General features: G+C 47.8%; 1 protein-coding gene across 2 annotated transcripts in view; it reads right to left on the bottom strand.

The window, feature by feature from the left end:
• BCAR3 (BCAR3 adaptor protein, NSP family member) overlaps positions 1-23,218 on the bottom strand; it is a 116,832-nt gene that overhangs the window by 23,252 nt on the left and 70,362 nt on the right. For both annotated transcript variants that reach the window (XM_082834055.1, XM_082834056.1), the window contains 3 exons: positions 6,372-6,500; positions 3,487-3,929; positions 194-297 (listed from right to left, as the gene is read on the bottom strand). In XM_082834055.1, the coding sequence (XP_082690181.1) occupies positions 194-297; positions 3,487-3,929; positions 6,372-6,500 (676 nt within the window). The remainder of the gene's footprint in view (positions 1-193; positions 298-3,486; positions 3,930-6,371; positions 6,501-23,218) is intronic.

Raw genomic sequence — 23,218 nt, 5'->3', positions numbered from 1 at the left:
CTAGCGCCCATAAAGCGTCCAGCTCAGTGATTTGCATCTGGATACAGTTCTACAAACCCCTCATCCTACAGCCTGCAGACATGGAGTCTTCTGTCATTCCCAAATTAGGTGACCAGATGGGGCAGGGGAAGCAGCCTGAAGGAAGTCAGGGAAACACTGTCACCCTCTCCCTCCCAATTTCCCAAAGACCTACCAATTGGCAGGTAACTTTCCGACTGGTGGGCTTTGAGGGACAAGGCTCTTCTGTCCTGCATGTGATCCAGGCAGGCTGGCTGGCTACCACTCTTCTCTCTATTTCTGAAGCAAAAGACAAGTGGGGCAGGAACATGTCATTAAATCGTAAAACCTTTAGGCAACGTCATGGAAAGTTTAAAAAAAAAAAAAAAAGATTGCTTAGAATGAGAGTGCTCCCGCACAGCCTAAGAGTAAAGGAATGTCTGGTGGAGGGTGGAAATTACTGATGGGGCGATTAGTATGTGACTCTGCCGTGGGCTCCGACCCTGCGTCCCCAGGACCAATCCAGTTAGGTCCTAGGCTGCCTCCTCTGAGCCTTTCCATCCTGTTGAGCAGATCAGGGTAAAGGTTTCAAGATACTCTCAGGAAAATCTGATGAACTGGAATGTGTACTTTTAACGGTGCCTAAAATTACTTACAGACCCAGAAGGAAAGACTTGTGTAACTAACATGCATTCTCCACCGGGCCTCACAGTGCCACGGTTAGGAAGGAAGCTGTGGGGCAGTTTCCATTTCAGTGCAAATCTCAGCGTCCCCCAGATAACCTGCAGGGTTGCCCGAGGAGTCTGTCCTACGCACCTAGGAGGATCCCACAGCCAGCCTCCTCGGGACGAGTTGGGAAAAGGGACTTGGCGGGGTCACGAAGCAGCGGCTGCGAGGCACGGAGCACAGCCGCACAGGGAAAGGTGGAACGAAACAACAAGATCAGCTAGCATTCCTCTGTCCCTTGCCAGTCCAGACTGGGAATTTCTCTAATTAGCACCAAAGAACAGAATTTCTCTTTTGCTAAGACAGAAAGCACTGCACCAGCCAAGTCGTAATGAACTTTAATCGGCCTCCCCCTCTCCAACGCCCCCGACAAGCTTATGTTACAGACATCGCCAAGTTCTTTCCTACCTTTGCAAGCACCAAAGAAATAAAACAAAACAAACCACCCCAAACTTCCAGCAACAGAGAAATTCCAGCAACCCCTCAGAGATAAAGCAGGGCAGAGGGCAAATTCCAAAAGGCAGTAGCTTCAAAGAGGCGATATTTAAGCAGTGATCACCGCCAGCGGTCGGACACCAGGGCCCCATCACAGGCCCGGAATGCAACCTGGCAGAGCGCACGCCTATGCCGGCGGCGGGTAGCCAACCAGCAGGCCCGACGTCAGGGAAGGTGTGGAGCCGCTGACGCGGAGGGGCAGGGCTTCGGGGCATCTTCCGTGCTGAGCCCACGCCACCCCTACCATTAGGCGTCTCTGAGCCTGCAACCTGTGCCAATGGGTGACAAGGCTTAGGGAGCTCTGCTCTCAAAGGGCAATCCGAAGAGTGGCTCTGTTAGGTTTGTATCGTCGACTTAGTGACTTTCTCAGCCTTTCTTTTATTTCTTATCTTTAAAAAAAAAAAAAAATCTGTATTTTAAATCCAGGCTGTTGAGGGCTGACCAGGCGGCCTTCCTCCCCAGCACCGTTCCTGGCAGGGGTTCTGTGGGTCATCCTGGCTCTGTTCACGACACTGACTGCCTGCTCACCAGTTCAGCAGCCAACCCCCGCCCACCACGAAAGAAACAGGAGAGGCCCCCTTTTAATATTTTAAGGGATCTCACTTCCGATCTTATTACCATGAAAAGGAGAATTTCTAAATGTCAGCTCTTGCCTCCTTCCCTGCAACTGCCCTGAGTCCTGCATTCTACTGCTCTCCAGAAAACAATAATTACTAGGATTATGAACACTCACCTAGCACTTTCTATGGGCCGGCACTGTTCGAAGCACTTTGCAGATCTTAAACCATTTAACCCTCAAAAGCCCCACCTTTCCAAAAAACGGAGGCCCAAGGCAGGTAAGTAGCTTGTCCAGGGTTGACCAGGTCAGGGGTGGACCAGCGTTGGAGGGCAGGCGGCAGGGTCCACCGCCAGACGCTAACATCTACCAGAGCTTCCTAGTAGCACACAGCCGTCATTCGTATTACTCAGAGTCCTGTATTTTGCTTCTGAATTTTTGCAGTCTAGAGATTACAGTTTATGACATTTCCTCCTGGCCCAGAAAGAAAACCAGTGAGTGGAAGAAAATGTGTTGTGCAAGCTTGGACGCCAGGGAGCCGGAGAAGGGGACCCGTGTAACTGAGCGGCCGGGACCCTACCATGCCTGCCTCTTGCCTGCTTTCCTGTCCTGACAGCTAGATAATAGGCACAAGGCCTCCTCTCTCCATGAGAGACAGGTCCTGTATTAACACAGGGCACACCACTCATAGTCGACAGCGCGGCCTCCACTTCTCTGAACTTTTCTCTCCGAGATTCCCCGAGGGTCAGACTGCAGCCCCCGGGCTCTTGACGTCTCCTGTCTTAGGAATCTTGTCTGTTCCGACCTAGTCAACCACCCTCTCCCTTTGGACCAAGCCTTCATCTAAGCCTTCAGGCCTAACTTCCCTCCTGAACCCCAGAACTGTTGCTGGACACTGGCCCTCAGCAAGCCCACAGTCGCATCTCAGATGGAACAATTGGTTTTTCCTCCGAAGTCCACGCTCTCCGGTCCCTCCCGCGGTATCTGACTTGCCCTTCTCCACCTTCCCCTCATGCAGAAGAGCCTGGGGAAGGCTGGTTCTGAGTCTCCTGACCCTCGCCCTACCCCACCCGCACAGCCTGACCCTCCGCGGCTCACTAGCTGCTATCCCTGCCCTCCCCTTCCTCACTCCTCTCGCACAGCGCTGTCCCGTCCAATTCTTAGGACATCTCGTCCCCCACATTGAGTCTCTGAGGCTCCTCCAATCCCCTAGCCTAGCATTAAGGTCTCCCCGATCTGGTGGGGGTCAGTCACCTCCCTAAACCTCCCCCTGCCAGCCCCCTGCACAGCTGCACCCTGTGTTCCAGCTCCACCAGTTTCCTCACTCCAAGCAACACTCGCCCCTTTTCTAACTCTACTCTTCTGCTCATGCTGAGCCCCCTCCCTCCCTGGGAATACCCTTCCCTTTGCAGCATCTATCCACATTTTCCCTAGCCTTCAGACTAGCCGGAATCCTTACCTCCTTTGCTGGGAGGTCTCTCCCAGCCAGCCGTCCCCTTCCTCAGCAACTGCATCATTTATTTTTGGCACCAACTCAATTGGGAACTAATCACGCACTGCCTTGTGACAGTTATTCCAATGACACTTGACATTCTTCTTAACGTCGTTCATGGTTCTTCTGCTCCTGGGGGAGCACGCCCGCCTAGCTAAGCCTGGTCCCGGCCAGAGGGTCCCCCACACTCCCAACACCGACCCAGGAGGCCCTGACCCACCTGAGGAGGTTGCCCCTGGGCAAGCTCTGCTCTCGGGCCTGGGGGCTGCCCATGGTGAGGCTCAGCCTCTTGGCCACGTCCGGCCTTCCCTCGACGAGGCTGCCCTCCTGGGCCTGGCCGGGGGAGGTGCCGTACTGCTCCTCCAGGCACCGCAGGGGCACCGTCCTGTTGATGGGCTGGAAGATGATGGCTCCGCTCTGCTGGGAGATGGGCCGCCGGTTGCCCACATAGCAGCGCACCAGGCCGGGGATGGAGTCGAAGCTCTCCATCTCAAACTGGTACTGCACTCGGCTGTAGGCCTCACTGAGCCGCAGGACCGTCCGGCGGATCTTGAAGTGCTGAGGGAGGTTCTTCCACTGGCAGGTCAGGACAAAGTTTCCAGGGCTGGACAGAGAATCACGAACCAGGAAGTCACCGTCTCGCTGCACGAGGTTTTCTGACACCTTTGGGACAAAACGGTGCGTGAGGAGTAGGCAAGGCAAGCTTAGCTGCGCTGCTCCCCACTTCTTTGGGCCAACAGAGGACAATGCTATTATGTCTCTTCTTCCTCAGTCGGCTCTTTGTCAAATGCCAAATTCTTAGAAGACCCACTAATTCATTTAAGAGCTATTTGCTGATCACCTACTATGTGCCAAGTACTACTGTAGGCACTGCGTTTATAGCAGTGAATGAAGCCGACAAGAGTCCCCGCTGCCTCAGAGCTTCTGTTTTTAGTGGACAGCTTCTATTTTAGTGAGGACAAACAAGCAACAGGTACGGTATGTCAGATGTTGTCAAGTTAAGGAAGAAGTAAATCAGGATGAGGGCTGTCCTCTTAAATACTGTGGTTAGGAGGGTATCACGAGAAGATGATATTTATGCAGACCTGAAGGATATGAAGTGATGGAAAATAAATAAGAAAACTTGTGTCTGGTGGGTCTGATTCTCCCCCTTCCCCCAACAATGGGAGGAGGGTGTTTGTTGTCATCTACGAGTCACCCTCAGAGCCCTCTCCTAAGACACCCGTCTCCAGGCCTGGTCGATGGGGGAGGAGGGTCCACATGCAGGTGGAGTCCAGGCACTGTGGAATCGACCCTTGAGTGTGGTTCTGGGCACACCGATTACTCTGGAGGGCCTGGAACAAAGAGGGCCAGGTCTCTCATCTCACAATGTTATTGGGAAGATTATATACCTGCATACATACTATATGCAAAGCACTAGTACAGTGCCTGGAACATAGCAGATGCTAAAAAAATCACTAGCTATAACGATGCTGATGTTTATAATAAAAGGAGAATTTATACTGTGTTGTAGTATGGTTGTTCCTGTAGCTAATCTGCCTGGGTTTGCATTCCGGCTCGTCTGGGTGACAAGTTACATGGACAAGTTACACTCAGTTTACATCATCTGTAAAACGGGGATAATATCACCTACAGGATAGCTATAAAGGTTCAAAGGACTAAAGTGTTGGCTATAACTATCGTTATTATTGTCACAGTCTTTAGTTATACAATCGGGAGTGATGTATAGCTGAACATTTACACTCATGGCAAACGGGAAACAAATTTTATGATCACGATAAGGAGAATGATGGTGGTGACAGACATCAGATTTATAAACTTTGATAAGTTTTCTAGGACATGCCAACATTTGATCAGCTAGCTTAGAATAGTATGCTACCATGGTTACCTTAAAATTGCATCTTAGCCTTAAAAATGTTTTCACACAGAAATTCCATTTCTTGGAATTGAGCCTGAGGAAATAATCATAGTCATGAACACAGTAGTTATCTGCAAGGATGTTGGGGAGAGTGCCCAATACAGAATGCAGAAAGCATACAGTGGACACAGACAATGGAGACTGGTGTTGGAGAACATTTCAGAGCAGGAGAAAATTCCCAGGAAATATCATTAAGGGAAGAAAGTGGGCTGCAAAGTTATATGCAGCATGAGCTCATACTTGATTTGGAAAAGTCTGGCAGGATTTATATCGAAATGTTCATAGTGGTTATCTCCAGAAGGGAGAATTACAGGTAAGAGTTTAATTTTCTTCTTTTTACTCTATTTTCTACAATCGATTTTACACTAAAAGAAGAAAAAAAAAAAACAAAGTTAGAATCAGGATTATTTCTTTGATGGTGCTGAGAAAGCTGCTACGTTAAAAAAAAACATCCACAACATGATGCCCTTCCCTCACCCTCAGCCACCCCTTTCCTGTCATGTTGTCCTGCGTGACTGGTCAGATCAGGTTACAGTAAAAACCCAAGAGAAACGCTATACCTCAATTCTGCACTTATTCTATTTTTCAGTTTCTATACTATTAAATACAAAAACATCATTCACAGCTATGGCCCAAAGGACTATCACACAAAGTACATTCTGGGCATGAGACTGTGGATGCTGGTATGATTCCTCTTCTTTCCCACCCCCCGGGCCAGGGGCTGGGGAGGGGAGGGATGGAGAGTGGATAAGTGCCAGCCCCACTAGGGCATGGGCGGCCTTGTCGCTCTGGGTCACCCGCCCTGATGATACCCCCTCTTCACCTGAAATTAAACCTCTGCCTTGAGAAGGAAGCAGGCTCCACAGGGTATGAGGCTGCAGGCAGTCGGCCAAGAGTTCAATTATCTGAACCACAGCCCAGCCTGATATTCCCCTAGGTATCACCCTGCGCTGCTGCCTCCTGCCTGCGCCGTGTTTACAGAACCACAGAACAGCTGCTCTCCCTTCATCCACTCACCGGCCACGGGGAAACGTACTTTGGATTCCCGACCTTAGCTCTTCTCAAGGTCTCCTTAGAGACGCGCCCACGTTAAGTCACCGCAGGCCACCCTGTAGTAGTGCGCTCTGGCTGAACCGGGGCTTGCGCCTGGTAGCCTTGGGCGTGTGACCCTGCGCGGGGGCGGGTACCTGTCGGGGGATGCGGCCGTGGTACCAGGCATGGCTGCGCAAGTCCTCGCTGCTCAGCAGCAGCTCCTCTTCCAGCTCCTTCTTCAGCCTCTCCTGGGTCCTGTCCATGACGTGCCTCTCCTTGGAGAACTGCAACACAGGGTCACCAGTGATCTCCCAGCCTGCTGGGGCCGCGAGCCCAGGCCAGCCGGCTGGAGACGCCAGCCTTGCGGTCGGCTGCTTTGCTAATCAAACCAGTATATGCCCAAAGCCCTGGTCAGGTAGAGGAGCCTGGATAATGATTACAGTTAGCTGTGAACTTTCATTTCTCTGGCTGGAGAGAGCGTGGAGTAAAATTTTCACCTGCACTCGGGGACTATGATAGGAGAGTAAGCCAAGCCGTTCCTTTTATCAGTCGACTCGGGTAGCAGCTGAAAACATGGGGAGCAGGGCAGGGGGCGCCAGGGAGAGATGTGCCAGGCCACCCAGAGAGCTTCCTTATTCTCCTTCAGAGCTGTCCTAACACAGAGCTGGGAAGGACAGAGTCCCAGCCGGCCCACGGTCCCAGGTCTGCGGGACAGTGCTGCCCAAAGTGCAGTCCCAGGGCTGTCGTGATGGCTCTGAAATCTTTGCTACTGGCTAACTCCAGTTCAGGACCGAGTTTGCCTTTAGAAACGTTTAGAGCAATTGGACAGAGTAATGTCTCTTGAATCTACTAACAGAAGTCTGAGTTTGTATTTTGTATGTGATTTTAATTTCATTTTTCTGCTATTTCATTTTTTACGACAGATTGGAAAAGGAAACTTAAATCAAAACAAAGAACTGGCTCTTCACCTCAAGTAGTTTGAGAATCACTGAATCTAGGTCACTGCACAGCGGCCGGGACAGGAGTTCTGGGTGGGTAACACTTGTTCCGGGTTTAATTTAGAACCCACGCCCACTTACAACATGTGAACTGAACTTGGACACCTGCCTGGTTCCCAGCAAAACCGGGCTCAGGGACTGTGGCTGAAGGTCATATGAGCAGGAAAAGGCTGTGTCCTTGTGTTTCCTCAACTTCCCCAGCTGGGCCTCAAAGGCCTGTAGGAATCACAAAACTATCCTCATCACACTGCCCTGCACCTTAGCAAGGAAAGAGCCCCCCAGACCTCCTCCACTCAAGAAGAAGAAAAAGACCTGGGATTTTATAGCTGGATTCTGATCCTCAGCCCACGAGGGCACTGGCCGCAGAATGACTCCCGGGCTGTTTTCAAGGTGGGGTTCTGGCTTACTAATTATTTACTTCTCCCTCCACCTCTTCCCCACCACTCTTCTCACAGTGCAGGACCCCCACCCCCCCGGAGTGTTTGACAGATGAGCTGAATTCCTATCAAAGAGATACTGATGTTGGCTGCCCACAGCGCCCGCAGGCATTATTAGCATTGATGTTTGACACTGTCGGCTTCGATCATTAATTATGTACAGGTACATCTGAAGACATTCTGAGTGCAGAATGTAGATTGTCAACCAGGCCGCATCTGCTATTTGTGTATTGTCCGTCTTGCCTCCTGCTAGGTAACAAGCTTCCCGAGACCAGAAGCCCATCTGCCTTCTCCCCTGCTGCCTTCGGGCAATGCCTGAACACAATGGTTACTGCGTACTCACTGAATGAACAAATAACCCAATGTCTATGACTTTTCCTAGTTATGGAGGTTCTCCTGTTTCCTCTCAAATTATTTGAAGCCCTGGTTTAACCGGGCGGGTTGCTGACATTCCTCAGTCTTTCTCTCTTATAGGGAGATGTGGCCACGTGGCTAAGTTTTGGCCAAGGAAGGGTAAACTGCCATGTTGGTGAGACTTCCAAGCTGAGATGTGATGGCCGGAGCTGCAAAACCATCCTGGATAATGAGGAAGAGGCCAAACCAGAGGAATAGGCGAGCAGAAGGCCTGAACGAGCCCAGGTCCCTCACAAGGGTGAGGCCAACACCCCGGCCCTGGACTGCCGGCCTCCAGGTCTTCCATGTGATCTTTTAGCTTTTTTAAGCCTGTTATTTTGGGTGTTCCTGTCACTGGCAGCTGAGCTAAATCCTAACCGATACTGTGACCCTGGCCTCTCTTCAGCCACCCTGACAGTCTGTACACCTAGCCTACATCCCTTGTGCCGAGCCCTGGGTCCACTTCTTCTTGGTCCGAGCTCTGAAAATGCAGCAACCAGCAGGTCCTATCCTCTGTGTAACCCTCCACTGAAACTGTGTTCGCCCAGACCCCGAAAGCTATCCCCGTACTCTCCTCGCTCCCTGATAGCCAACACCCAGGCCACGTCCCATCCTCCACCCCCTCTCTCTTTCTCGGCATCTCATAAACATCAAAGGTCTTCCGTAGCATTTTATATGGGACAATCTTTTACTTCAGGTTTTGAGATAATATTGTTTTGCACTTGTTACCAAAAAAAAAAAAAAAAAATCAGTTCTCATTACTTCTGTCCTAACTCCTTAGAGGAAAGTCCACAATTACTGTTCTCTCCCCACTGCAGACTCGGGAGCTGGGGCACTCTAGGGAAGTACCTAGAGAAGAGAGAAAAGATCCGTAAGACTGACCCTCTCACATAATCTGGGACAGAAGACCAGACTTCAGAAAATATGCCCTCAAGCTCTTGCATAATTTGTGAAAAGTTAGGGAGTTCCACAGTTGTCCAGACTTGTATTTTAAACGGGAAGAGCAGAAGGGAAAGGGAGGGAGATGAAGAGGGAGGGGGTGGAGGGGGAGGGGCTTCATTTCAAGCCAGTGAGGGCTGGTTCTACTGCATTAAAAGGAGCCAAGGGGGCCGCTGGGAGCTTCTGCGTTTACAGATGATGTGGGCAATGTCTCCCAAACAACTGAAGAGGCAATTCAGAAGTCACCCACATATGGTCACTCTCATGATTAAAGAGTGGTTATTTGGGAGAGGATGCCTTCTAGAACTTTCACTCATTGTTTTAATCACATATATTAACGCAACTTTTATTTTTCCCAGGTGCCTATTTTATGACAGCTCGACCTTGCTGACTCTGATTTTGCCGCTGTAGGTAGGTACTTTGATGTGCTGTCAACCCCGTGGTTGGTGACGGGTGACCATATAAGAAAGCAGTTTACACTGAATGGAAGTGCAGTACTCACTGCCCTTTGGACCTTATGTTCTTCAACTGCCAGAGAAAGCAAGAAAATAATTACAAATAATCGATCTCTCAAACAAATGCTATAAATATTACTAATGACCACCTTATAGTAACACAACGTTTTCTTCAAGCTCAAATTCTCTAACTATTTGCTCCTAAATTTGAACTTCATTCCTGGAAGATAAGTCTGATTCTTTGTTTCTCCAGCCTCTTATCTTGAGGGGAGGAGGGGGCAGCGAGGGGAGGCCAGAGATGGAATAGGGTTTCATTGCACCAGCACGGGCCCTGGCCATCCTGAGCTCCACCACACACAGCAGCTGGGGCACAACCTCCGGAGGAAGGGAAGCTGCTAGGCTTTGGATCAAGAACATTCTGCCACAAGTCTTGCCAGGTTCATTCCAGGGACCAAATCCACCCACAGCCACCATAAGAGAAGGATGCAGGCTGGACACGTATCTTCTACTCCAAGTCTTGCCTGCGTCTGATCCATCAGAGATTTGAGAGTAGTCCTTTTTTTTTGGGGGGGGGGAGGTGTAAAAAAATGTGCTATGTATGTAAATTAAGTAATAAGTATACCTTGAGCAGGAAAGAAAGGAAAGAAGAAAGGGAGGGAGGGATGGAGGCAGGGCTTAGCAACTACTGTGTCACGGTTACCCACTCACATGGCTCCACTTCTAAAACTTCTTCCAGTCCCAGTCATTGGCTCTGGGGTCTGAGACGAGAGGTAGGTAAACGGATAACTACAGCAAATGAGGGGATGGATGAGGCCCACAACTGTCCAACCGAATTGAAGTTTAGCCAGAAAGTTCATAAATTACGATCATTGTTGCTTTTCGTGGAAATCTGAGTCTAGCTACTACTTTCCTACTGCCAGCATTTTCATAACCCTGACGTCAACGGATGTTATAGCACAGTGTTTAAGAGCTCAGGCCAGCCTGCCCCCTCCATCCATAGGCCGCTGTGCCACTCACCAGCTGTGTGGCTCTGGGCAAGTGACTTTACCTCTCTGTAGAGCTCCTGGTCTGCAAAATGGGGATAATAACATAAGACGACAGGTTAATAGGGATGAAATGGATCGATATCCATAAAGCGCTTATGACATACCGTGGTACACAGACCGCGCGAACTGTCCATTGTTTTTATAGGCCTATATCAGAATGCCATTCACCTGGTTCAATAAAATGAACAGTTTACGTTTGAGGTGTTTAAGGTCTGATGCACAGGCATGGTGGGTGGGTCAGTATTTGGGAGGAAAGCAGTTCAGGAAAGCAGCCTGGTACTTGTTTAAGTGCCCACTGGCTACCTCAATCCTCTTCAGGAGCCCGCTGTCCACCTGCCCCAGGCCCTCTGGTCTGGTTACATGGCCAGGACCAGTCCTAGCTTGCTGAGGCCGCCTCCGAAAATCACTCTAATCTGGAATGAACATCTCTGGAGCCCCACACCGCAGGCAAGTCTGGTCTTGACAGGCTGGAATAGCTGGAGCCCAGGAGATGGTTGGAAAACACATTCTGGAGGCACAGAGCCAGCTCCACCGACGTGCTGGGAACCTCGATTAACAAGGAAACCCACATTTCAACAGTTCTCTGAGGAAGAAAAAGCTGTCCCGGCCCAGGGAGGAATGGAGCTCAGGGTCTCCTCTCGCGACGGCGGTGTGATGCGCGATCCTGCATTTCAAATCAGGCACAACAATGGGACCCAGACCCTCCGGAGGTTTGTGTTCCTAAGTCCGGGGGATGAGGGACGCGTGCTCACCACCATTGGTGGGAAAGCCCCAGAGCCGCTGTGGGAGACCATTGAGAGGATTAGGGAATAGATGGCATCTGCATTGTAACTAATATTTTATTCCCTCCCTGTGTGGAAGGAAAGCTTCCCAGTTCCCACAGAATTTTAAATTGTGCAAATCACCAAGAAAGACCACATCCCCAGGCTGGGAGCTGTGGATGGAAAGGAAAAGACTGCAGAGGCACCATCTTGGGGCCAACAACAATGGTGACCAAGCAGTTTGCCAACCCTCAGGCTGCTGGCGAGTGATGACAGGCTGGGTCCCTACCCTCAGGAGGGCACATTCTCCTAGAAGCCCACACAGGGAATAGTTTAACACATCCCTGAGCTCTGGAGACAGAATGCTGGGATCTCATCCCTGCCCCTACAGCTCCTTAGCCTGGGCAAGTTACGCCACCTCTTTATCCTTTGGTTTTCCCATGTCAAAAAGGCCCCATATGGGGTGGGGGGGTGGGGGTAGGAAGGAGAAGACGGGGTGTCAGGGTTGGCCCTTGAGGATAAAACTTGAGAACAGTAAGGGTGCTTTGGGCATGTGAGCTAAGAGCAGGTGGGCCTGGTCAGATAAAGGTGCTGTCTGAGGAGGAGAGGGCTAGAGCAGGCGGAGCCTCTCCCCCTAACACCCCAAGCACCCGTTTTCTCTCCCCAGGAGAGCTCCATCTTTTCTCTAAGTATGTGATTCAAACCTACCTCCCTGGACATTGCTGGCTGGCCTGGCTAAGTCCCTGACCCAAGCTGGCCTCACCAAATTTCTTCCTGGGATCTTTCTAAGGGAACTGAGTGAAGGACACCCTACCTGCTTGTGAAAACGTCATGAGACTGGAAGAACGGAGGTTGCTTCACCTTATGTTGACCCGACTGGGCTGAGAGAATGAAGTCACTGTGCAAAGAGAAGAGAAGGAGGAGATGGAAGGGTCCGAGCGGCACACACATCCCTAACCCCAGCTGATCATGTTAACTGGCAAACTCCCCTGATACCTCAGTTAGTTTGTGCTGGACTCCTGTCACTTGTGACCAGAGAAGTCCTGACCCAGGAAGGCAGAGATCAGACAGATCAGACAGAGGGGCACTGTAGACTGAGAGGTTAGACCTTCACACTCCAGACGCTGAAGGCCATTGACACTTTCTGCCCGGGAAGGCAACAGGTACAAGAAAAAGATGCTTTTGGACGGATCAATCTGGCTGCGGTGAGCAGAAGGGACTGGATGGGGCTGGGGTTAGCGGCACGAGGCCAGTTCAGAGTCTTTTGAAATGTGCTGATGATGCCCAAATCCCCACCTCCAGCCTTTAGGGTTGCTGCTGTGGTAGGGATATTTACCAGAATCCACTTCAGAGCTCAGATGCCGATATGGATAAATGGAACTCATCTTTTCTGCAAAGCCTGCTCTTCTCCTTTCCCAGTCATTGGCACCTCCACTGCCCTCATTACTCAAACTAGAACCCTCAGAACTGGCTTCCACCGATCAAGAAATTCCTGATTATACCTCTCACCAGGGCCCATTCTAATCCCCGTGGAGGTTATCATGTCCTGTTCTCCCTGAACTTTCACAATAGCCTCCTGATAATTTCCCTACCCCCATGTCTAGTGCTACAACCCCCCACCTACAAAGCCACAGCTCATCATATCCTCAGAGACTTTAGTCAAGGGGTGCCCCAGCTGGGGCTGACATGAGATCCAGAGTCTCTTCTAGCCCCTCCTCCCCCAAAATGGATCGGCTTCTTATGTCTGGTTTTCGCTCTCCCAGGGCTCAGACCTGGCCCGTAAGGGACACAGACCCCCATCGCCCTCTCCTCCCAGATCCCTGAGCTTTGAACACATTACATTCCTTGAAGCCCAGTGAGCTGACGCACCACTCTTGCTATATACGGACACCTCGTACAGGGACCCAGGTCTGAAGTTGCCAGGAGGCCCAGGTCACGAGAAGGCTGTGGATGCCTATGTGAGGCATCTTTGTGGGTCCCCAGAAATAAGTGGCAGAGGCTTGATGGATGGGGCAGATGGGCAAGGGTACTGCCATTATGCAGTGGGTCCACGAGTGGGGTCCATGAGTCAGCAGATTTGGGGCATTAAAGTTTTGTGGACTTTATTTAAAGGGTCCACATGTTCCAAAGGGCTCGCAGTATCCTACACATAAAACCCAAAGGCAGGAGATGCCCTTCTCCATCTGGCCCTGAGCTCCCTTTCTGAGGCACACTGACACAGGGCCCTGGTCATAGGACCTTCCACAGCTTCATGGACACACAGTCCCTTATGTCCCTCCTCCATGCCTTCTCTCATGGTCCAGAGACAGTGACCCACCTGCAGAGGCCACTGTGTATCCTGGCTGGAGCCCAAGCTGGGGGATGGGGAGAGGCCAGAGGGGAGTTGGATGAGGCAGGCAGGGCCTTGAAGGCCATGCTGAATTAGTCTGATTTTATCAAAGGGGGCAGGGAATCCACTAGCACACTCTACACAGTGGGGGCAATGCAGTCTGCCAGGCATGAGCTCCTTGAGGGCAGAGGCCATGGCTTACTTGCTTTGGGCTCCCACAGCCTGGTGGCTAGCACGCAGCAGGTACCCAGTAAACACCTACTGACTGGAACCATGCTTGCCATTTCACCCTCCGTGTGGCAGCTTCCTTGCCACTGGGTGGGGAGAAAAAGAAAGAGTTTGGAGGTTGGTCAAGAACAGGTGACAAAAAACAGAGTCATAGGTCAATGGAACAGAATAGAGAGCCCAGAAATGAACCTACCCTTGTGTGGGCAATTAATCTATGACCAAGAGGCAAGAATATACAATGGAGGAAAGACAACCTCTTCAGTAAATGGTGTTGGGAAAACTGGACAGCTATATGCAAGAGAATCAAACTGGACTACTTTCTCATGCCATATACAAAAATAAACTCAAATGGATTAAAGACTTACATGGGAGACCTGAAACCATAAAACTTCTAGAAGAAAACATAGGCAGTACATTCCTAGACATCGGTCTTCGTAACATATTTTTGGATATGTCTCCTCAGGCAAGGGAAACAAAAGCAAAAATAAACAAATGGGAGTACATCAAACTACAAGGCTTTGCACAATGACGGAAACCATCAACAAAACGAAAAGGCTGCCTATTGAAGAGAAGATATTTGCAAACGATATACCTGATAAGGGGCTAATATCCAAAATATACAGAGAACTCATACAACTCAAGAGCGAAAGACCAAACAACCTGATTTTCAAAAACGGGCAGAGGATCTAGATAAACATTTTTCTGAAGAAGACATACAGATGGCCAACAGGTACGTGAAAAGATGCTCAACATCACAAATCATCAGGGGAATGCAACTCAAAACCACAATGAGATATCACCTCACACCTGTCAGAATGGCTATTATTAAAAAGACAACAAATAATAAGTGTTGGTGAGGATGTGAAGAAAAGGGAATCCTCATGCACTGTTGGTGGAAATGTAAATGAGTGCAGATGCTGTGGAAAACAGTATGGAGATTCCTCAAAAAATTTAAAATAGAACTACCATGTGATCCAGCAATTCCACTCCTGGGTATTTATCTGAAGAAAACTAAAACACTGATTAGAAAAAATATATGCACCACTATGTTCACAGCAGTATTATTTACAATAGTCAAGATATGGAAGCAACCTTAGTGCCCATCAATAGATGAATGGATAAAAAAGATCTGGCATATATACACAATGGAATGTTACTCAGCCATAAAAGAGAATGAAATCGTGCCATTTGACACAACATGGATAGACCTAGAGGGGGTATCATGCTAAGTGAGATAAGTCAGACAAAAAAAAGACAAATACTGTATGATTTCACTTATATGTAGAATCTAAAAAACAAAACAAGGAACAAACATAACAAAACAGAAACGGACTCACAGATACAGAGAACAAACAGGTGGTTGCCAGAAGGGAGTGGGGTTGGGGGATGAGAGAAATAGGTGAGGAAGATTAAGAGGTACAAACTTCCAGCTGCAAAATAAATGAGTCAGGGGGTGAAATGTACAGTGTGGGGAATACAGTCAATAATTATGTAATATCTCTGTATGGTGACAGATGGTAACCAAACTTATGGTAATCATTATGAATGTAGAGAAGTATCAAATCACTATGTTACATAACAGGAATTAACAGAGTGTTGTAGGTCAATTGTACTTCACAAACAAACAAACTCATAGAAAAAGAGATCAGATTTGTGGTTACCAGAGGTGGGGGGGGGAGGGGGAATTGGATGAAGGAGTCAAAAGGCACAAACGTCCAGTTATAAGATAAATAAGTCCTAGGGATGTAATGTACAACATGATCAATATACTTAACTCTACTGCACACTACATATAAAAGGTGTTAAGAGAGTAAATCCTAGAGTTCTCATCACAAGGAAAACAATATATTTTTTCTATTTCTCTAATTTTCTATCTACAGGAGATGATGTTCACTAAACTTATTGTGATCATTTCATGACGTATGGAAGTCAAATCGTTATGCTGTACACTTTAAATTTAACAGTTCTGTATGTCAGTTATACCTCAATAAAACTGGAAGGGAAAAAAAAAAGAACAGGTGACCCTGACCACCTTTCTAGACTTCTCTTAACTTGTGTCTGTCTGCACCTGGGAGTAATAACGCCCACGTCACAGGACTACCTGAACTGATGCCCCTGGAATTAAAAAAAAAAAAAGGAACTGGCACAGTGCCTGGCACACGGTAGGTGCTCATGTGGAACAACGTAGAATTTGAACCCTCTAAAGATGCTTCTTAGCTAAAAAATAGAAAGTTACTTCACTAAAGAGTTTTTTTAAAAAACGAATTATACAACCCATCAGAAGGTTTGAGAGATATTTGGTCTTTGAGAATTTATCAATAGTTCTGATGGAATAAAAAAAGCTAGAAGTTGGAACTACCAATTTCTACTTAGGCGTAGGCATGTTTATTCTGTTTATTTCAGTTCCAAGTCAATAGTTGCTGGGGTTTTGAGCAGCACTAAATGGTTCCATCTGTGCAGGGTGACGCGTCACTGAGCACCCGTAAGAAGGCACTTTGCTTCGGCGGCACGCGTCTCAGTACTAACATGCACACGTGGTTACTCCAGCCGGCCACATGTCCACAGCACACAGGACAGAGTGGCAGCATGAGAGTGTAAGAAGGTTGTGTGTTTTGCGCGAGGGCTCAGACGTCCTGGTACAGAGATGATGTGTCCTTCAGGGCCTTGGAGGCTTAGTCATCAATATGTTTTTTTGTTGAATTTTTAAGGTTGGGATGATTTTCTAGTCATTCATTCTATGACCAAGGTTGGGAATTAACTTGCTTGAAATAAAAAAAGGAGGATGGGAATGTGTGCAAGAAAAGAGGAAGGGAGGGAGCAAGCTTCTGGGCTATTCTGTCCTAGTTCAGAGTGTCGGGCCACAACACCCAGAAAGCCATCAGGCTCTCAGACAAAAGCTTCTCTCTTCTGCCCTAGGCCGCTTTACTCAACTGAGGGAGAGGTCCACAGAAGTCCAGGCCACTCATCGGGTTGTACCAAACAACTCCACAGGTCATGTTTTCCCATAAATCTCACCCAGAAATTACGATCACAAACAAAATTGTAAGTCCGACTGCATGTAAAATTGGTCTAATTTCTCAGCAAAGACCATGTCCTCTGAGGAGCCGATGGGAAACCCCTCTGAGTCCGCTGTGAACTGCCCCCAGGTGGCCAGGGCAATGTCAGAGTCCGGAAAGACCCTCATCTCAGATCCACTGAACTCCAGCGAGACATGTGATGACGTGACAGCCGTGCCATCTCGAACCCTAACGAATGCTGTAAACACGTGAAGAGGCGGAGCTCCTCCACCCTGGAAAACGCACACTTTCGATCCCCATCACAGGAGTATTCTGAAGGCTCACCAAGCCTCTTAGCATCTAGGGTTGGCTTACAAGTAAACCCGCCTAAAAATGAGATTCTTTGGGGATTTCAGAAACTCAGACCCTTTGAAACACTGCCTTGTGCTGAATTTTAAGCAGTGGACCAGTTGATGACCAAATTCCAAAGTATATCAAGGGCTTTCAGAGATCCAAGTGGTATTTTTACTGTTGAAAACCTGCATAAATTGATCACGAAGCCACAGAATGAATAAATCCCAATTACTTCTGCCACTCTTAACCCTGACCACAGGCTGAAAAACAAGAATCCACTTCTCCACCAGTTTCAGGCCCAACAATTTCTAGTACAAACCTTCAACTGTTTTAATCTGAGGTAGAATAGAACGAAAGGGGATGGCATTTGTGGCAATCCTAAGGCCTTGAAATGAAGCTATTCGTATATTGGGTTCTGCGCCACCTTTGACTGACACTCGCTGGCTTTATGGCTTGCCTAAAAATATTGTATTATAATCCAAAGATAAGTGAAGAAAGGCTTGAATTTACTAATCCAACTTTTCCCACTGGGGTGCTAGGCTAGACAAATATAGTTTCTCATGCTAATAACTGTGATTAAAGTCCAAGTCTTTACCTAAGTAAAGAATTAATTTGTAACTAAAAGTCCAAAGAGAAAAAATGTCAAATTCAAATTTTATATCTCCTATTTGGTAGACAAAAGCAAATGGTGGCATGGGCAGTTGGGCATTTCAGCCTGGCCCAGAGCAGTGGGGGGTGGCCACACCGTGGCCTGGCCATTGGCTCCGGGATGTGTACAACAGAGGGACATTATATCTAAGGAGGGGCCCTTCGTACACAGCCATTGAAAATTTGTGTACCACAGCCGCCTGGCAGGTGGCAGTAGAGCGTCTTGAGGAAAGGGTGCCTAATTCTAATTCACACAAGGTACTCTGTGGGCCAGCGGGGAAAGGCCCTGAGCTGTCCCAGAGGCTCTCTGCCTGTTAGGTGTTGGGCTCTTGACAAATGGGGACCTCTGGTCTCACTTGGGCCCCTTGCCTCTGAGCCTGCTCCTTTCCATCCTGAGATTAAAGCTCAGTGACGCAGTCTTTGGAGGCAGCTTCCTAACCCACACAGTACTTCACCCTGTTGGCCAAAGTTCTGCAGAAACAATCAGGTAGTTAGTTTTTTTTTTTTTTTTCATTTTTGGTTGCGTCCGGTCTCAGTTGCGGCACGCAGGATCTTTCGCTGTGGCTCGCGGGCTCCAGGGCACGCAGGCTCAGTGGTTACGGTGGCCGGACTTAGTTGCCCCGTGGCGTGTGGGTCCTTAAGTTCCCCGACCAGGGATCGAACCTATGTCCCCTGCATTGGAAGGAGGATGCTTAACCACTGGACCACCAGGGAAGTCCCAGGTAATCAGTTTTAAATCAAGAGCTTGATAGTCACTGGAACACTGTGCCTTTGATTAAACTCAAGGACTTACCAAGTGCCTGCTGTGCCGCTCGGCCTCCTAGGCTAGACCTGAGGGGAGATGCAGACATGAGTAAGAAATATTCCATGGCCTGACATGGGCTACAGAGCCTCTTTGAGGAGACGAGACATCCGAAGGGAGTGAACAGTAATAAATCACAAGTTGTTTTGCTGAAGTTCTCAGTGTTTATCTTCTTTGAGGTCAGTGAGGGCCTTTGGCTCCTTCTGAGAGAGGACTCAGTAGCAAAGAGATTTCATAAAATTTCAATAAGTTTCAGCATTCTGAAACACTTCAATTAATTTGCTGCTAACGTTTAAGTTCCTTGAAGATATAAATTCCTCTTTTCTAAATCCTAGAAAGAATCTCATCTTCAGCAAAGATTCTACAGATGGGTTTTGATGCCATTTTACCATTTTATAATTAAACCTGAGTAATTTATCACACTTTACATCAGAGTCTCACTCCAGTGCCATTAAAAACTGATTTGCAATTTGCTGTTAAATTAAGATGCTTCATTTTTTTACTTTGTGTGATTTTTCCTTTTCACAGACAAATGATGATACAGGGGCTGTCAGACACTAGCACAGATAGGAAAATGCCATCAACCCCCCCAGAGAGCCCAAGTCCAAGAGATTTCATTTTATCCATTATCAAACCTTATCAAATGCTTATTAAAAGAGGCTCAGAAACCATGAATAAGAAACATGAAGAGGATATCTGTGGAACTCCGTGCTTATCAAGGTTCTGTGAAATTCGCATTAAAATTCTGCTTTCCATATGTGTAAATGAAGAAAGACTAATTTTAATTTGTGCAGACTGGAGCCTTAACGCAGCGCACTCTCTAAGCAGGCAGCAGTAACTTAATCCTCCGTTCCAAACTAATTACATTAGAATCATTCTGATTGGGACCCACGGCTCCCTTTGATGTTAAACTCCTGTTGCCTTTCATCCACAATCATTCTCTGGGCAAGATCTTCCCCACACCCTCCCATCCTGCTAGATCATGAAGCTATTGCTTTTGAAGTTCAATTTTATTTTGATGAAACACCAAGGGACTGAAAATTATTTTCCACTGAAGGAGACCGATTTCGGTCTGAAAACTGCAGGAGGAATTCTAAGTGTGACAGAATGTAGCACATCCAACACCAAGAATAGCGTTTCTCCTTCACAAAGGTTACTCACATGTGAAAGAACTTGCTGAATGCACTCATCACACCATAAGCTCTCCTCCCCTCCCCCTCCCTCCCCTGGCCCCAGTGGGTTTGTCCATCATGTTTCTTACCCTTCTGACAAAGCATTACCCAGGGGCTCACTCAGTGCTCAACTCCAAGGGGGTCTCACCTTTCTCTGGTAATAGATAAACTGAAACACGATAAGATTTTCAACAAGCCATTTGTTAACATCCTGCCCTGCTGAAAGCTATGGCGGGTACCCTCCCCTCCAGATCAAACGTAGGTGGTGACTTCCTGAAGCAGACATCTACATCACCCCCATGAGGCAGCCCTGTATTCTGATTCTTCCCAGTGAGAAGTTGGATGTGCCGCACTTACGATGAAGGCTGAAGGTCGCTGGTTGCACTTAATCCTTTATTGGGTCAGTGAAATGAAGGGCTTCAAATAAAAGCCAAGTACCAGTTCGACCGATGAAAACCTCCTCTAAACTGCTTTGCTCCCTTTAACCGTGTCCTCAAGTGACTTCCGATAACACGTCTCTCTCACACACACACAAGCTAAATAAGACAACGCAAGTGAAATATTAATCGCTCCGTCTGGCAGTGAGATTCCATTCAGTAAGAGTAGTGTGTTGTTAACATCTACGGCGAATGAAAAAACAGAGACTGCCCTGGCTAAGGCAGACCCAGGATAAGGGTTTGAAGACCAGCTGACCAAATTTCAGAACACAAAGAGAGCCAAACCAGAAATCTTTACCATTGGTAATTCAAGCTTGTTAATTCAACATCTTAATTCAAATTATGAGTGATGTGGAACACAGCTGTTCACCAAAATGGATTCCCTATTTCCTCTTCAGAATATCAGAAAATAAAAATCAACTTAATTTAAATACTATCCTTTTCAAAAACAAAAACCACCCCAAACCCCAATTCTATCCTTTCCTTAAATTCACCTCAAATGCATGAGGCATTACTGAATAAACAAAATGCATTGTGATTGAAAGACACTAGGAGATGTAACTGGAAGGAAAAACGAGATATGCCAAACACGTGGAGGAAAACCCAAAGATTCAAAAAGCCCTTCAGTGTGCGGGTGGAATAAATGACTTTCCAAATTCTCTCCTTGCAAAACAGTACGTGACTAACAACTGTCTCAGAAAGTGCATTATAGATCAGAGCTAAGTACGGAGTAGGTTTTCAGTAAAACGAAATGACTCATCACAAAATGGGTTTTGGCCAAGCATCGACTTCACTGCTTCCAATATACACCTCACACACATGCCACTTTAAAGGCATATATTTCTCCCAGAGGAGTTCAAAGTTCTTGACACCCACATAATTCATCTAAACAAGTTTTTTTTTAAAAACACACAAACACCATGTTAGAGGTCATGGACAGGATCAGGAAAGCAGCAGCTGGACTTAGAGGGAAAAGATACCTAATACAACACAACTCCGATCTCATGAATCATATGATGTCCCTGGAATTAAATAAGTAGCAAGAATATTTATATCTCACAAGAGAAAACATGACCAAGGCCCTGAATTTTCGTGACTTGCTCAGACCTATGCAGTAAAGGATTGCCTGAAAACTAGAATCCAAGTCTCCCAAAGTTATATGAAGAACCAGACATGTTTACGGGAAAGACCTGGGGAACATGAGGGCTGTGTTGACATATATGAAGGTTTGGGATGTTCTCGTCCCAAGATGGCAGGTCACATATTCTTGGTTCAACTCCCTCCTGTCTTGTTCCTAGGTGTCTACTCATACCAACTAATTTGGCCTCAAATAGACATGGTCATATTATGGAAGGGAAAAACATGTATCTGAAGGGTTATTATACTCACTTAACTTAAGAATAAGGTGGACATTGCAAGGTACAGATTTTGACTCAATACTAGGAGGAACTTTCTAGCAATTTAGAGTTTTCAAAAGTGGGAATGTATTGCCTTTTAGGGTACAGTACCCCTCCCATCTCTAGAAATGTCAAAAAGAAGGGTAATAAAATGACCTCCTATGAAGATTTAGGGCCAGATGACCAGTTAGGAAGTTACTGCAGAATTTTAAGCAGTCATAGATAATGAGGCCTGAAGTAGTACAGTACTGGTGGGAGAGACAGGAGGAAAGGTGGATGAGAGAACAGTTTAGGAGTAAAATCATGAAGACATAACTGATTAGACATGGAAGATGAATAGGGGGAAAAGACATGGGAGCTCCTGGAAGATGACTGAGCCATCAACTTCCAGTACAGAAGCATGAGCGGGGAGCAAGTTTATGGAAGAAGATGTAGAGCCTGAGGTACCTGTGGGCCATCCAGATGGAGTGGCTCATGAGGCCATGGGATCCAGGTGCTACAGAGAAGGGCTTGAGAATCCTCAGTGTAGAGGGCGTATGCTGTCTCAAATGCCACGTAAGGGATGGGTTATAGAGGGAATATGAGAAGAGGGCTAGAAGACACTGGCTTTTATAAGAGGCAGGCTAGAAAGAGAAGCTGAAGACAGGTGTCTTAGTCCATTTAAGCTACTATAAGAAAAATACGATAGACTGGTGGCTTAAACAACAAACATTTATTTCTCACAGTTTCTGGAGGCTGGGAAGTCTAAGATCAAGGAACCGGCAGATTCAGTGTCTATTGAGAGCTTGCTTTCTAGTTTATAGATGGCCATGTTCTTGCCAGGTCCTCACATGGTGGAAGGGATAAGAGAGCTCTCTGGGATCCCCTTTATAAGGGCACTAATTCCATTCACCAGGGCTCCACCCTCATGACCTAATCACCTCCCAAAGGGCCTACCTGTTAACATCAACGCATTCGAGGTTAGGATTTCAACATGAATTTTGGGGGGACACAAACATTCAGTCTATAACAACACAGCAGGATGGGTTGGGCAGGATCTAAGAGAAACAAGTAGAGTTCAGTGTCCTAGAGGTTGAGAGGAGACTTCCAGGAAAGGATGGCTAACAGTGCCAAGTGCAGCAGAGAGTTCTAAAAGCATCAGAATTGGATGGCAGCCACAGGACTTTGCGAGGACAGGTCGCTGATCAGGTCAAGGGGACTGAGTGGCCAATGGGAAGTGAGGAAGCAGAGTCTGTGTTAACCAGCTTTGGGGATGGAGGAAGTCAGGGACCAGGAAGGAAGACATGGATATGATGATTATTTTTAGAATGGGGAAGACTGAAGCATGTCTAAGCTAAGAGGAAAGTGCTGGTAGAGAGGGACAACCTGAAGGTGCCTGAGGAGTCTTTGGGGAGGAGGGTGGTCACGGGCACAGGTGGCAGGGCTGGGCTTGGTCAGGGAGAGGGACATTTCATCCTCAGAGGCTGCAGGAAGGAAGAGAGGGTCATGGATATGGACACAGGTAGAGCTGTAGCTCGTGGGGGCAGGGGTGCAGATGGAAAAGTATTGGGCCTGGGGCTTCCCTGGTGGCTCAGTGGTTGAGAGTCCGCCTGCCGATGCAGGGGACGCGG

Source organism: Leucopleurus acutus (genome assembly GCF_964270905.1).
Source record: "Leucopleurus acutus genome assembly, chromosome: 2".
NCBI classification, from domain to species: domain Eukaryota; kingdom Metazoa; phylum Chordata; class Mammalia; order Artiodactyla; family Delphinidae; genus Leucopleurus; species Leucopleurus acutus.
This window is presented reverse-complemented; position numbering and strand designations above follow the sequence as displayed.